General features: G+C 42.3%; 2 protein-coding genes and 1 long non-coding RNA gene across 4 annotated transcripts in view; 1 reads left to right on the top strand and 2 right to left on the bottom strand.

The window, feature by feature from the left end:
- Nucleotides 1-7,462, top strand: part of SLA2 (Src-like-adaptor 2) — a 23,039-nt gene extending 15,577 nt beyond the window's left edge. The window contains exons 6-8 of the mRNA XM_006764517.2: nucleotides 5,315-5,464; nucleotides 6,627-6,759; nucleotides 7,182-7,462. Of these exons, the coding sequence (XP_006764580.1) occupies nucleotides 5,315-5,464; nucleotides 6,627-6,759; nucleotides 7,182-7,335 (437 nt within the window). The 3' untranslated portion in view covers nucleotides 7,336-7,462. The remainder of the gene's footprint in view (nucleotides 1-5,314; nucleotides 5,465-6,626; nucleotides 6,760-7,181) is intronic.
- LOC107183212 overlaps nucleotides 1-15,090 on the bottom strand; it is a 25,855-nt gene that overhangs the window by 7,037 nt on the left and 3,728 nt on the right. The window contains exon 2 of one of the 2 annotated variants that reach the window (XR_001514002.1): nucleotides 2,165-2,186. This is a non-coding gene — a long non-coding RNA (uncharacterized LOC107183212). Of the gene's footprint in view, nucleotides 1-1,374; nucleotides 1,383-2,164; nucleotides 2,187-15,090 lie in introns of both variants that reach the window. The other variant, XR_001514003.1, reaches the window with a different exon arrangement.
- The window catches only part of LOC102751334 (chromosome unknown open reading frame, human C20orf24), a 7,208-nt gene continuing 347 nt past the window's right edge, over nucleotides 8,230-15,090 (bottom strand). The window contains exons 2-3 of the mRNA XM_006764519.2: nucleotides 9,984-10,113; nucleotides 8,230-8,775 (exon numbers count right to left, since the gene is read on the bottom strand). Coding sequence (XP_006764582.1) covers nucleotides 8,734-8,775; nucleotides 9,984-10,113 — 172 coding nt within the window. The 3' untranslated portion in view covers nucleotides 8,230-8,733. The remainder of the gene's footprint in view (nucleotides 8,776-9,983; nucleotides 10,114-15,090) is intronic.

Genomic DNA, 15,090 nt, shown 5'->3' on the forward strand with positions numbered 1-15,090 from the left:
CAAGGGAGGCGTGGAAGTTGGTTTCCTCTGTCACTGAAGCAAGCAAGCATCATGTTCAGTTTAAGCTGCCTGGCTGCCGGTCGCCATCTTGGCTGTCAGTTAATTTGCATATCTCGCTGATTAGCCAATGGGAAGGGTAGCAGTTGTACGCCAATTACCATGTTTCTCTTTTATTAGTGTAGATGATCACCATGTCTATAAATACAATTTATTTTCCAATCCATATGTCTTTTATTTCTTTTTCTTGCCTTATATTACTGACCAGGACCTCTAGTATGAATGAAGTGGTGAGAACATTTTTGCTATATTCCCAATTTCATCAAAAATATCCAGAAAAGTGCAGGAAAGAAGAGACTTTATTCAGTTGAAACAGTTTGCAAACCAGAGAAATGCAGGCTCCAGTGGAAACTGAAAGTACACTCTACCCAGACAAAGGGAGGCCACCTTTTATAGAGAAAGTTCCCAATTGGTCTAATTTTATGCAAACTAGGTTTCCAAATTCATACAGTTCTGAATGGTCTGAATTATGCAGTTCTGATTGGTCAGTACTGTGTGTTTTGATTGTTGAATAATCAGTATAGGACAGTTCTTATTGGTTGGTATAGATGCAAAGGAAGATATAATTGTGTAGTTCTTTTTATTTGTTTGTGTGTTTATTTATTGTTAATCCTCACCCTAGGATATTTTCCCATTGATTTTTTAGAGAGAGTGAAAGGGAGAGGTAGAGACAGAGAGAAAAACATCGATGTGAGAGATTGGTTGCCTCTGCACGCACTCCCAGACCACGGCCAGGGATTGAGCCTGCAATCAAGGTAGATACCCTTGATCAGAATCAAACCCAGGATCCTTCAGTTTGGCTGACACTCTATCCACTGAGTCAAACCAGCTAGGGCTAATTGTGCAATTCTGATTGGACAGGGCAGGTTTCAGTCCATTGGTTGAAAGACAAAACCAGGGGTTCCCTGCAGTGGTTTACTGTGTAAATAAGCAGGCATAGTGTGGGAACCTGAGAGTTCAGTCTGAGGTTCTTCCCAGTTTACAGAGTAAGTGAAGAGCCCCTGCAGGCAAATGGTCTTTAGGCTCTTATTTATAAAGGCCCGATGCATGAATCTGTGCACGGATGGGGTCCCTCAGCCTGGCCAGCGATTGGGGCTGTCTTGGGAAGTTGGCTGGCTGTGGGAGGGACTGCAGGAGTTTGAGTGTCTGCCCCTTGGTGGTCAGTGCATGTCATAGCTACCAGCCAGTCATCCAATCATCCAGTCTTAAGAGTCACTTAGGCTTTTTTTTTTTAATTTTCTATCGAGAGTTTTATTATTTTTATTTTAATTTTTTTGTATCTTTTTAAAATTAAATCTTTATTGTTAAGATTATTACAGTTGTTCCTCTTTTTTCCCCTCATAGCTCCCCTACACCCAGTTCTCACCCTACCCTCTGCCCTTATACCCCCCAATGTCCTCATCCATAGGTGTATAATTTTTGTCAAGTCTCTTCCCGCACCCTCTACACCCCTTTACCCCCCGAGAATAGTCAGTCCACTCCCTTTCTATGCCCCTGATTCTATTATATTCACCAGTTCATTCTGTTCATCAGATTTTTTATTCACCTGATTTTTAGAGATTTTAGTGTTCTGTCGATCTTTATTGTCTTAAAAAGTTTGTGTAAAACTGGTTTTATTTCTTATTTAAATGTTTGACAAGAACTCACTAGTGAAACCATCTGGATCTAGTCTTCTTTGTGGGAAATTTGAAAATTATTCATTCAAATTATGTAACAGATATAGTAATATTCAAAATTTTTATTTCTTCTGTCAGTTTCATAATTGGTGTCTTTTAAGGAAGTCTCCATTTCATCTAAGTTGTGGAATTTACTGGCATGAAATTGCTCATATGCCCTTATTATCCTTCTAATGTGTGTAGAATCTATAGTGATGTCCTCTCTTCATTCCTGATATTGGTAATCTGTGTTTTTGTGGGCTTTTAAAATTTTTGAAATTGATTTTAGAGAGGAAGTGGAGGAGAGATTTGTTGTTCCTCTTATTCATACAATTATTGATGCTTTTAAAATATATTATTTTTATTGATTTCAAAGAGGAAGGGAGAGGGAGAGAGAGAAACACCAATGATGAGAGAGAATCTTTGATCGGCTGCCTCCTGCACACCCGCACACTGGGGATGGAGCCTGCAATCCTGGGCATGTGAACCATGACCTCAACTGCTGAGCTACACCAGCTGGTTGATTCTTTTCTCATGATTTTTTAAATCCTCATCTGAGGACATGTTTATTGATTCAGGAGAGAGAAACACTGATGTGAAAGAGAAACATTGATCGGTTGCCTCCCATATGGGAATAGAACCCACAACCTAGGTATGTGCCCTGACCAGAAATCAAACCTGCAACCGTGTGTATGGGGATGACACTCTCACAACCTGAGCTACCCAGCCAGAACCTTTTTGTTTCTTTCTTGATCAGTCTATTTTGAGGTTTATCAATTTTATCAATCTTTTTCAAAGAATCAACATTTGATTTTTAATTTTATTGTTTTCCATTTTATTTTTGCTTTATTTCCTTCTACTTATTTTTATCGCTTAAGGTGGAAGCTTATTTTATTTTATTTATACCTTTCTTCCAATGTAAACATTTAAACTAGAAATGTATCCTTAAGTACTGACTTAGCTGAGCTCACAAGTTTTTGTTTTTATTTAAAATATTTTCTAATTATGGTTGTGATTTCTTCTTTGATACCTGGGTTATTTCCAAGTATTTGGGGATTGTCTAGATGTCTTTTTATTATAATTCATAATTTAATTCTGCTGTGGTCAGCAAACATATCTTTAATTATTTCAATCTTTTTAAAAAATATGTATTTTATTGATTTTTTACAGAGAGGAAGGGAGAGGGATAGAGAGTTAGAAACATTGACGAGAGAGAAGCATCGACCAGCTGCCTCCTGCACACCCCCTACTAGGGATGTGCCTGCAACCAAGGTACATGCCCTTGGCTGGAATCAAACCTGGAACCTTTCAGTCCCCAGGCTGATGCTCTATCCAGTGAGCCAAATCGGCTAGGGCTATTTCAATCTTTTAAAATTTGTTTTTATGGCCCAGTCTAGAGTCTATCTCAATATTCCATCTGAACTTGAAAGAAAACGTATATTGTTGATAAGTGCAGTGTTCTATGTTAATTAAGTCAAAATAGTTTATTGTAGCTGAAACCGGTTTGGCTCAGTGGATAGAGCGTTGGCCTGCGGACTGAAAGGTCCCAGGTTCGATTCCGGTCAAGGGCATGTACCTTGATTGCAGGCACATCCCCAGTGGGGAGTGTGCAGGAGGCAGCTGGTCGATGTTTCTCTCTCATCGATGTTTCTAACTCTCTATCTCTCTCCCTTCCTCTCTGTAAAAACTCAATAAAATATATTTTAAAAAAAATAGTTTATTGTATTGTTCAAGTCTTCTACAAGTATATCCCTATTGATTTTCTGTCCAATTAAGTACTCAGAGAGGAATGTTGAAATCTCCTATTATAATCATGAATGTCTATTTTTTTCTGTTCATTCTGTCAGTTTTGCTTTATATATTTTGAATCTCTGCAATTGGGTGCATACAAATTCAGGATTTTTATGTCTTCTTGATATATCCCTCATATCTCTGGTAATCTTCTTGATCTTGAATTCTACTTTGTCTGATATCAATTACCACTCTACTTTCCTGTGACTAATGTTTGCATGATACATTTTTTTACTTTTAGTCTGGGTTTTAATATTCAAAGTATTTTTATCATACAGTTGGATCTTGCTTTTTAAAAATCCAGTTTGAAAATCTCTGCCTTTTAATTGGAGCATTTAATACTTCCTCAAAATAAACACTTCCTAGAACTGATAGTACCTATTGTTTGGTATTCATTCCCACCTTTTATTAGCATTCCACAGGAAAAGATTAAGTGACAGGGTTACTGCCTCTTCTTCCAGGTTGTCTGTGACACAGTTTTCTCATCTGTAAAGAGGGAATAATTGTACTTACCTCATAGGGTAGTTATAAGAATAACATGAGAAAATCCATATAAAGCATATAGTAGATGCTCAGTAAATGAAAGCTACAGATAGCGTTAGATCATTAGATGATAGTAATAACAGATTATTATTTCACTAAGCATCTTCTTTCCATTTGGTTGATGAAGTGTTGATTTAAGAAATGAATCCCACTTTACAGTTATCAATTTATCTCATATACATCCTCATCTGATGAAAAACTACTGGAGATCTGCATAGTATAATGATTTTACATAGTCTTTTTTCTGTGTTCATTTTTCAACCATATGCTTTTTTTACTTAGTTTTTTAAATTAAAATTTCTGTTGAGACCTATCAGACTGTGCACTTTAAACATGTGCATTTTATTATATGTAAATTATACATCAATAAAGTTGATTTTAAAAACTAAAAAAAAGGAAAAATTCTGTCACATGCATGTATATAATGTACCTATATAAGTTAAAGCCTAATGGGAAAACCAACATCCAGGTGTCTACTTACCAGCTTAAGAAATTGTACAATCCCTTAGAAGCCCCTTGCATGCTTCACTGTTAATCATTATTTTCCTCATAGCTTTGCCATACATGTATCTCGGTAATAGTCTTGACTGCCTTTGACCTTTATATAAATAGAATCATGCTGAAGGTATGCTTCTGTGACTACCTGCTTCAGCTCATTATTTTTAAGGTTTATCTGTGCTTAAATGTGTAGTGGTTATTAACTTTTACTTCTCTACAGTCTTACATTATATAATCCACCATTCTACTGAGTGCCTATGGGCTGTTCACAATTTGGGGATTTTCCAAACAATGCTGTGAATATTGCTCGTGCATTTCTAAGGTAACATGCTGGGATGGAATTGCTGGGATTGTGAGGTAGGTGCATGTTCAGCTCAACTAGTTAATGTCACCTGTTTCCAAAGTGGCTTGTACTAATTCATCTTTTCACCAGCAGGGTAAGAGGTTCCTCTTTCTCCATGTCCTTGCTGACATCTACAGACACATTTTCACATTCTAACTCTTCTGCCCACTTGAGTCTAACAGCCAACACTTAGTGTTCATTTAAACTGTGCCAGGCTCTGTATTCATGATCTCATTTCACAAGAGTTGTACCTATTATATATTGTCATTTATGACCAAGAGAACAACACTTTGTCCTTCTTTGCCTATTTCTTCTGCCTGGACCCAAGGCTATCCACTGTGGCCACCTCATCTCTTCTTCCTGCTAACTTGGGCAGAGCCAGGTCCCAGCAGGACCTCAGTCCCACCTTGGACTCTTTCTTCCTTAGGCTGTTACTCCTTGTCAGTCCGCCTCAGCCGCCCTGCATCCTGGGACCGGATCAGACACTACAGGATCCAACGCCTTGACAATGGCTGGCTGTACATCTCGCCGCGCTTCACTTTCCCCTCACTCCAGGCCCTAGTGGACCATTACTCTGGTATGGCCTTTCCTTGCCTCCATGAGAGTAGACTGGGATGTGAGTTTAAGGGGTCAGAGAATCCTTAGACACTTTACCTGCTAAAGAATATCCAGACAGATGGAAGAAGGGCCTCCCCTACCCTCATGCCAGTCCTTGTGCCAAGAAACACAGACTGGCAGCTGTATCTTTTTTTTAAAATATATTTTTATTGATTTGAGAAAGGGAGAGAGTGATAGAAACATCAATAATGAGAATCATTGATCGACTGCTTCCTGCATGCCCCACACTGGGAATCAAGCCCACAACCTGGGCATGTGCCATGACCTAGAATCGAACAGTGACCTCCTGGTTCATAGGTCAATGCTCAACCACTGAACCACACCATCCAGGCAAGGCAGTCCTATCTTTATCCCACGTGTGAGTGCAGGCCAGTAACTCATCCACGGTAGTTCCGAGTCAAAGCCCCAGTGGGAAGCACAGTTGTCTCTACAGGAACTAGGCCCAAATCTGTTGCTATTGTGGAATTCAAGTTGATTCTTTTTTTTTTTTTAATATATTTTATTGATTTTTTACAGAGAGGAAGGGAGGGAGATAGTCAGAAACATCGATGAGAGAGAAACATCGATCAGCCGCCTCCTGCACATCCCCCACTGGGGATGTGCCCACAACCCAGGTACATGCCCTTGACCGGAATCGAACCTGGGACCTTTCAGTCCGCAGGCCGACGCTCCATCGACCGAGCCAAACCGGTTTCGGCTCAAGTTGATTCTTAGCATTTTCTGGTGCCTGTGCAATAACAGGCACTGGAGGATGTAGAGGGGAGAATAAAACTGGGAAAACTGATCAGGGGTTTGCTGGGAGGTTGCTCATGCGATAGATACTGAGCATCCCTTAGTTTTCTTCCCGAAGTGCTTTCCTTGCCAGAAACTGGGCTCAAAGAGGTCCATCAACTTACCCCAAACCACAGTAAATTTAAGTCTCCCAGAACCTAGCCCAGAATAACTTTTGATTGCATCTTGGCCTCTAGGAGACCAACAGCTTGGGGCTCTTGTGCTGTAATCCTTTTAGACCATGTCCCAATCTGCCAAGTGTGTAAAGCTGTTTGGTGAGGGTAGTGGTTGTTGGGGAGGAAAGCAGGGCTGGAGTCACCCGATGTCAAGGGTCTAGGTCTCTTCCTCAGAGCTGGCGGATGACATCTGCTGCCTTCTCAAGAAGCCCTGTGCCCTGCGGAGAGCTGGCCCGGTCCCTGGCAAGGACATACCTTTACCTGTGACTGTGCAGAGGGCACCCCTCAATTGGAAAGCGCTGGACAGGTGAGGGGAACCCTGGGCCATGAAGGCAGAACAAGGGAGTGAGGCTTTACCCCTGGGAACCCACAACCCAGAATGAACCTGACAACTTCAGGGATACTGGGGGGCTAGTGAGCATTGATTGAGTACTTAGAGGACAGCCTAGGTTCATCAGGTGGGTAGGGGGCAGTGGCAGGGAGGATAAAGTGGGCATGCAATGGGCAGCCTGGACATGAAGGTAGCCAGAATGGAAGGAAGGTCAGATAAGATAAGGTAGAACAAAGAGTACCAGTCCCGAGTGAAGAAGTCAAGCTCTGGTTTGATCTGATAGGAAACAGACAGCCACTGTGAATTTTTTTTAGCAGGAGTGAATTAAAAACGGTGAACTGTGTGGCGAATGCAGGGCAGACGGCTCCTTGACCCAGCTCTTTTCCATTCTCCCATAGCTCCCTCCTGTTCTCTGAAGCACCTGCCACAGGGGAGGCATCTCTCATCAGCGAGGGACTCCGGGAGGCCCTCAGCTCCTACATCAGCCTGACTGATGACATCTCCTTGGACGATGCCAAAGCCCAGAGGCCAAAAGGGGAGCCAAGGTTGTAGCACCTAGAATCCCAAGGCAGCTCAGCCTAACTGTGCACCCCACAGGCAAGACTGAACTGAGTGAGGAGAGAACAGGGATACAGAGGCACATTCAAGGTCCCACCTCTATCTTGTTCCTTCCTAAGAAGTCGCATACTTCCTCCCAGTGCCATGGCCCTGCCTGCAACCTCTAGTTTAAGGACAGACCGGCTCCAAAGAGCCTCAGCTTCCTCTGGGGTCTGATGTAGTCAGTGCACAAGTTTGGGAATTCCAGCACATCTTCCTCCCCTGTTAGTTGAGTCCCATTCAAACTTCCCCCCCATACACCTGCTAACCAGTCTTCAGCCCCACCCACAAGGTAGAAACCACCACTAACATCAAGAAAAAACAACATTTGAAGAAAATGTATAAGGGGCAGGAAAGCAGAGGGAATAGATGGCTCACCAGACCAGCAGAACCTGGGCTGTCCAGCCTCCCCCAAACCCTAGAGCAGAGAGGACGTCTGACAGTCCAGGTCCTCAACTGTCCCCACAAGCCCCTTCTCTGGACAGTTGTAGCTCTCAGATTGCTATTTCATTTTGCAACTTATTGGGACCTGGCCAAGCCTTACTGGCCTTGCCATCTAGTGGCCCAATGCAAAATGACTCCTTCTGAGACTAGCACACTGTGATGAGGTGTTATGTGTAGCTCCCAGTGCTGGGCAGGGGCACTAGGGCATCAGAAAGTGGTAAGCCCTCTCTCCACAAAGCTAAGACTTCAGCCTTAACCCATAAAGGGGAAGAAGCCTGGCTTGGGCTGCTAAAGGAGCAGGGAGAGGAAGAGGGATGGATGTGGGAGGACACCACTTCTAATGTTCCTACTAGATTCTCAAGCTAGAGGTGAGGTGGGAAAGGCTTTACCAGGTATCATCAACAGTTGTCAATTAAAGATCTGATTTATTCAAGTATCTGAAAACATTCTACAATGGAAACTGTTACCAGATGCTGCTTATATTGTGCTATGGACCACGCACATATTGCCATACTGTTTTTGGAAGACTTGAAATGCCACTGACAGTTTAAAAATTGTACACCTGATGGAGAAGTGAGGAAGACAATTTAATGTTTCATCCGGATCCAGAGATGCATCAAATTAAACGACAGCTTCAATCTGCAAACAAGTGTTTCCAATGATGGTATCCAAGAAGAAATGATTGGTGATGGACAATTAGAAATGCTTTCCCAAAGGTGGATGGTTCTTTAAAAAGTTTCAGGTCACAACCCTTGCAGAAAACACTGACGCCCAACACACTGATTCTCGGTCCAGGAAACATGGGTCTTCCAGGTTCCATGTGGCTGAGGTGCCCCTATAATCATGTTTCATGCTGTAACTAAGAGAGTCCTTTGGACCCAACAGGGAGCAGGTGGGGACGGTACACCATCAGTCATAGTGGATGGCAGTGTAAAAGATAATCCAGATGACCTAGAGAGGAGACAAGCAACGTTCATAGGTCACCTGGTCAAAATAGGCCCCTATTCCACAAAACAAAAATGTCAGATAAGAATGTCTGCACATTCTTATGCGGGCTTCCCAGGGGCTATCCAATGCATAATTTCACTGAACTCAAGCTGACTATAACAGCCCAGGGCCACCCACCTGTGCTCCCAAAGGGACCCTGGAAAAGCTTCTCACCCTGCCATACAGCAAACTAAGCACCAGGGAGTGGACTTAGAGATGTAGAAACAAAACAGGTAAAGCAGACTGTACTGCCAATAGATGTTAGGCTTAGCCATAAATGTGAAAACAAAATCACCATTATACCCTGTCAGTGCTTTATGGTATAAAGCACAGATTCTCAAAACTGACTGCCCATTGCATCTAGGACTTTTAAAAGTATTACTGGTATGTAGATGCCCAGGTGCTACCTCCCAGAGGTTTTTATTTTATTGGTTTGGGCTAGGGTCTATAAATTAATACAAAAACAATGCCTGGCTGGTGTGCTGTGACTCAGTGTTGACCCATAAACTAGGAGTTCATGGTTAGATTCCCAGTTAAGGCACATGCCCAGGTTGTGGGCTTGATCCCTAGTGGGGGGCATGCAAGAGGCAGCCGATCCATGATTCTCTCAATTAGGGAATAATGGGAAAATAAGTTCCCATTATCAGTTATTTCCCCTCTTTCCCCTTCCCACAGCCACTGGTAATTACTTTTTGTCTGTTTGAATTTTCACATAAATGGATTCATACATGAGATCTTTTGTCTTGATTCTTTCACTTAGCATGTTTTCAAGGTTCATCATGTTGTAGCATGTATCAGTACTTCATTCCTTTTTATGATCAAATAATATTCTGTATGAATATACATTTTATTTATCCATCAGGTGATGACTTTGTACAAGTTAGCTATTATGAATAATGCTATGAATATATTTTTTAAAGTTTCCTAGTTGTTTCTAATATGCAACAGAGTTGATAATCAGATGTAAAGCTGATGATAGGCTCTGGATTTGCACAAGACTGTACAGTATATCACACTTTTGGAACAACATGACTCAAGAGTGGACATGCCCTCCAGCCTCATGAGCTTTTTAAAAAATGGTACCCCAATCACAGTGTGACTCAATCAGTAGGCTCTCCTTGAGTGATTCATGAAATGACACTACTTGCTGTAAAACTATCAGGTACACATACCATGAACAAAGCAAAAGATGTCATAAACCCTTCTTTCGTGAGCTCCCATGTGCCACCATATTCTTCTTCATCTATCTGTAGGTAGTTGCTGAAGTAGAGGTATAGGACTCCTGCATTGATCAGGCAGAACCTGGAGTGAGGGAGGACAAGCATCAAAAATAGAAGACTCAGGACTCCTACCACCATGGTCCAGCTCTATCAAGGTACTCAAGGTTACACAGTTAACTACCCCTATTATCAGGGACAGTGAACTAATACATGAAAATACCTAAGCCCTCAAAGGAGCTACCCATTTGGCTGACCTAGAGACTTAAAGAAGGAACAACTCTTTTTAGTTGCCCAGCCAAAGCAAAAAATAAAGAGCAGATGTAAGTTCTCCAAGCACCCTTAAAGATAGACTGGTCCTAAGTAGGACCAGTACTTTACTGGAGCCTCCAGGTAGCTCCTGCTGGGATGAGGGGTGGACGTGGGATAAACACACGTTAAGCTGCTGCTTCATGCCTAATTGAGCAAGCAAGAGAATATATAAGAAAGCCCATGCATAATTCCCAATGGGAGACAATTTCTGGATGGCCACTGTCTGCTACTGCACTTGATGCAGAAGTGAACATGACAGTTCCTGCCCTCAGCTTGCCATCTACTAGGGGGCAAAAAACAGCAGTGCAACCCTGGCCAGTGTGGCTTAGGAGGCTGGAGTGTCATTCGATTCCATCAGGGCACATGCCCAGGTTGTAGGAAGGCAAATGATCCATGTTTCTCTCTCAACATAGATGTTTCTCTTTCCCGCTCTCAAATCAATAGCTCTAGCCAGGTTTGGCTCAGTGGATAAAGTGTCGGCCCCTAGACTGAAGGGTCACAGGTTCAATTCTGGTCAAGACTTCCATTGCAGGTTGATCCCCAGACCCAGTTGAGGTGCATGCGGGAGGCTACCCATCAATGTATCTCTCTCACATTGATATTTCTCTGTGTGTCTCTCGCCCTCCCTTCCGGCTTCTCTAAAAATCAATGGGAAAATATCCTTGGGTGAGGACTAACAAATAACAATAATAGTAGTAATACCAGTAGTGACAGTAGAATTGAAACCAGAGGTTTGCAAGCACCTCTAGGAAGTTCTCTGAGCCCCATCATGTATTATGTAACTGATGGAAGAATTAGAATACAGTGAGTAGTAATACATCGCCCTGCTCCACTGTTGTCTTGGTACGCTCATCAGGTAAAAGTAACTTATAAAGTGATCAAGACTTCGATATTTCCAGTTATAATATCTAATCTAATGGGGGACTATATGTGTTAAGTTCCATTCCTTCTGGAGACTGAGGTAGAAATATGCAAAGATAACTGGTTCCGCCAAGTGGATGAAGTGTGAGCAGATGTAGGGCAAGGCAGTTAGATGATGCTGAGTAATGTAAACTAGTAAGGAGGGGGGATCCTGAGGCAGCCTGAGCAAGGTGGGGGTGAGGTAGGGTGTGCTTACATCAGGAAGTCTAGTTTCTAGGTACTGCAAGTGCGAATGTACTCCTGAGTGGAAGGAGCTGGAGCTGGGAGACTGGTTTAGACCTCTACACCATGTTTCAGGACAAGAGTGTAAAGTTTGAGGACAATGACTAGGACAGTGGCTGAATGGGGAGGGAAGAGGTCCCAAAGGCTGGAGCCTAAGGGCCTGGAAGTACAATGGTTTCAGTAACAGAAGTAGGGAGTCAGGAAGAAGGAAGGTTTTTCTTGGATTTCATCTAAAATAGAGTCCTTGGTTTGGTTATTTGTGACGACATCCTTCTGCTAGAAATCTTGGGATTTGGCCGATCTGGCTACTTCCCTCTAACAAGAGTTGCATTTTGGGCAGGTTGAGTTTGTGGCTCCAGACCAGGGGTGGGCAAACTTTTTGACTCGAGGGCCACAATGGGTTCTTAAAGTGGACTGGAGGGCCGGAACAAAAGCATGGATGGAGTGTTTGTGTGAACTAATATAAATTCAAAGTAAACATCATTACATAAAAGGGTACGATCTTTTTTTTTTTTTTAGTTTTATTCATTTCAAATGGCCCACCGTAGTTTGCCCACGGCTGTTCCAGACAGACTACTAATGGGACTTAAAAATGTCACTCTGGGATTCAGCTAATAAGCTAGGGCTAGAGAATGACTGGAAATTCATCATATGAGATGAGCTATAAGAGAGTGGCTGATTGGTGAGATGAGAGGGAAATACAAGGGAAAGGTGAGATAAGGAACGGTAGGGAGAAATAAATAAAGGGTTGCATGAACCCTTCCTTCTAAGGGCTACACACTTAGTAAAAAGGCTCAAAGTGGTCTTAAAGATGGGCATGATTTCTATATTGTAAGTGAGGGCAAGAACCTCACAGCAAATGTGTAGACCAAGCATGTCAAACTCAAAGGCTAACATGGGCCAAATAAGGCATGGGGCCTGCGGGCTGCGAGTTTGACATGCTTAGTGTAGACAAAGAAATGAATGTGCTGGATTGGGGTTGGAGAAGAACATTAAAAAAGACTGACTTTCATATAGGTTTTTAAAAATTCTATCTTACATCCTGGCCGGGTAGCTCAATTGGTCAAAGTATCATCCTGAAAAGCCAAGGTTGTGGCTTATCTCTGGTCAGGGCTCATACAAGAACCAAGCAATGAATGTATCAATACACAGAACAACAAATCAATGTTTTTCTCCTTCTCCTTCTCTCTAAAATAATTAAATTTAAATTTTATTCTAAAAACTCCTGTCATAATTTAACAAAATAATGGCTCTAACAAATATAATGACGTCAGGGATTGAAGGCTACATGACAACAGTAATGTATGGCCCTGCTTTCAATGGTCAATGGGAATTCTTGTTAAAAGAAATGTAATAAGCATTAATAAGCATATTAATATGCTCCAAGCTCTATGAGACAGGAAAGGATGAACAGGGCCCATCTCTGATCATGCAAAACCTCAGCGGACACAGCAGAACCATCACTTAGTTCTCAGGCAAATTATAATTGAGAGCTGAGGAAATTATTTTACCTTAATGGGTCCTAACTGGTGACCTGGCCAGAAATGAGAAGTCAAGCTGGGGTCAAAAAAGAGAGCAGCTAAGGCAGAAGTGGGAGGAGAGTCACCTGAACTGAGTGCCAGAGCAAGTCTGCCCTTAACTGCAGGCAGCTGGGTCAGACAGATGGAGGAGAGGAGATGTGAGTAGAAAAATCAATGTCCTTGGGTCCTTTCCAAGAGCAGGGGAAAAGGTGCCAACCAAAGGAGAGAAAGAATTCAAGTTTTGGCTCTGGCAGGACAGTATGGGACTATACTCCAGAAAACCATATTTTACCATTCTTTATAAAGCTAATCATATAATAATTGCAATGAACCATTTATAGAGTGCCTTTGAGGTACTTAGCATGACATTCAGCAATTTACTTACATTATTTCATTTAATTCATACATCTTATAAGGCAGGCATTTTTATTGCCCCGTTTTTAAAAAACAGATTTTTATTGATTTCAGAGAGGAAGGGAGAGAGAGAAACATCAATGCTGAGAGAATCACAGATCAGTTGGCTGCCTCCTGCACACCCCTACTGGAGATGGAGCTCACAACCTGGGCATGTGGCCTGACTGGGAATCTAACTGTGACCTCCTGGTTCATAGGTTAACACCCAACCACTGAGTTACACTGGCCAGGGCTTACTGCCCCCATTTTAACGATTAGGAAATTGAGTCTCAAACAGCTGAGCCCAAAATTAATGTAGCCTGAAAGTGGCAAAGCTAGAACTTGAATTCAGAACTTTCTATAAAGTTAAAAATAAAAAACAAAGAAAGGTCTGTTTGGCTAGCTTAATCCTTCTGCCACAAGGTATATCAGACTAGCTCTGGTGCTATTTAATTATTCCAGATTGGTGACTTCAGAGAAATCCTTTAGGAATCCTACAAGACATAATAGGTACAAGGGACTCTGAACCTCTCTAAGCAAGTGGCTGTGGGAAGATGAGAAATTCCCTCTAGCTTTTAGATTGCCTTCCCCCTTTCTTAGCTATTTTTCTCTTATCTGCCTTTTCTCTCATAGAAAGCTTAAACGGGTGACCAACATTCTAAAAATATCATCTATAACCACCTCCAAACTGGGAAAACCTCTATAACCACTAGGTCCTATGTCTCATAATCCCCAATCAGCACTCATGAAGTGTGCACTCCGTCAAAGTCAGGCAGACATTAAACTCTTACTGACTTCCTTGTACAAATGCTTTGCTCAGTATCATAAATAAAAAATCTTCTTAGCCTGGCCAGTGTGGCTCAGTGGTTGAGCCAAGAGGTCACCAGTTCGATTCCCAGTTAGGGCACATGCCCGATCCCCAATGGGGAGCGTGCAGGAAGCAGCCCATCGATGATTCTCTGTCATCATTGATGTTTCTTTTTTCTTTTTTAATTTTTTTTTCTTTTTTAAAATATATTTTATTAATTTTTTACAGAGAGGAAGGGAGAGGGATAGAGAGTTAGAAATATCGATGAGAGAGAAGAATCGATTAGCTGCCTCCTGCACACCCCCTACTGGGGATGTGCCTGCAACCAAGGTACATGCCTTTGACCAGAATCGAACCTCGGACCCTTAAGTCCCCAAGCTGACTCTCTATCCAGTGAGCCAAACCAGCGAGGGCTCTTTTTTCTTTTTTTTAATCTCTCTCTCTCCCTTCCTCCCTGAAATCAATAAAAACCGATTAAAAAAAAAAAAAACAGAGCCACACCCAGGGGCTAGTGTCAATTGTTTCCACTGGCCACAGAAGCATAGTAGAAGACGGAAGACTAAACCTTCAACTTTTTCACTGCCTCTAAAATGTAAGGACCTCAAACAACTTCTGAAAAAGCCAAGATTCAGTATATCCAGCATAGTGCCAGGCACAAGGGAGTGGTCCTCAAGTATAGAAGCTCTTCCACCTTCCAAACTTCCATACAAAGGTCATGCTAGAACTAGATGATGCCTGCCACCAACAGGCATGTGGTATCCTCTTGCATGAGCTCACTTTGGACCCATGAATGAATGGACTAGCCCAGCCTTTAGGAAGGTAACATACCTGACCTAAGATGCTCCTGGGCTTGATGAACTGAGGAGTGCTAACCAGACCCAGGAAT

The sequence above is a fragment of the Myotis davidii genome, unplaced genomic scaffold (genome assembly GCF_000327345.1).
Source record: "Myotis davidii unplaced genomic scaffold, ASM32734v1 scaffold38, whole genome shotgun sequence".
Classification (NCBI taxonomy): Eukaryota; Metazoa; Chordata; class Mammalia; order Chiroptera; family Vespertilionidae; genus Myotis; species Myotis davidii.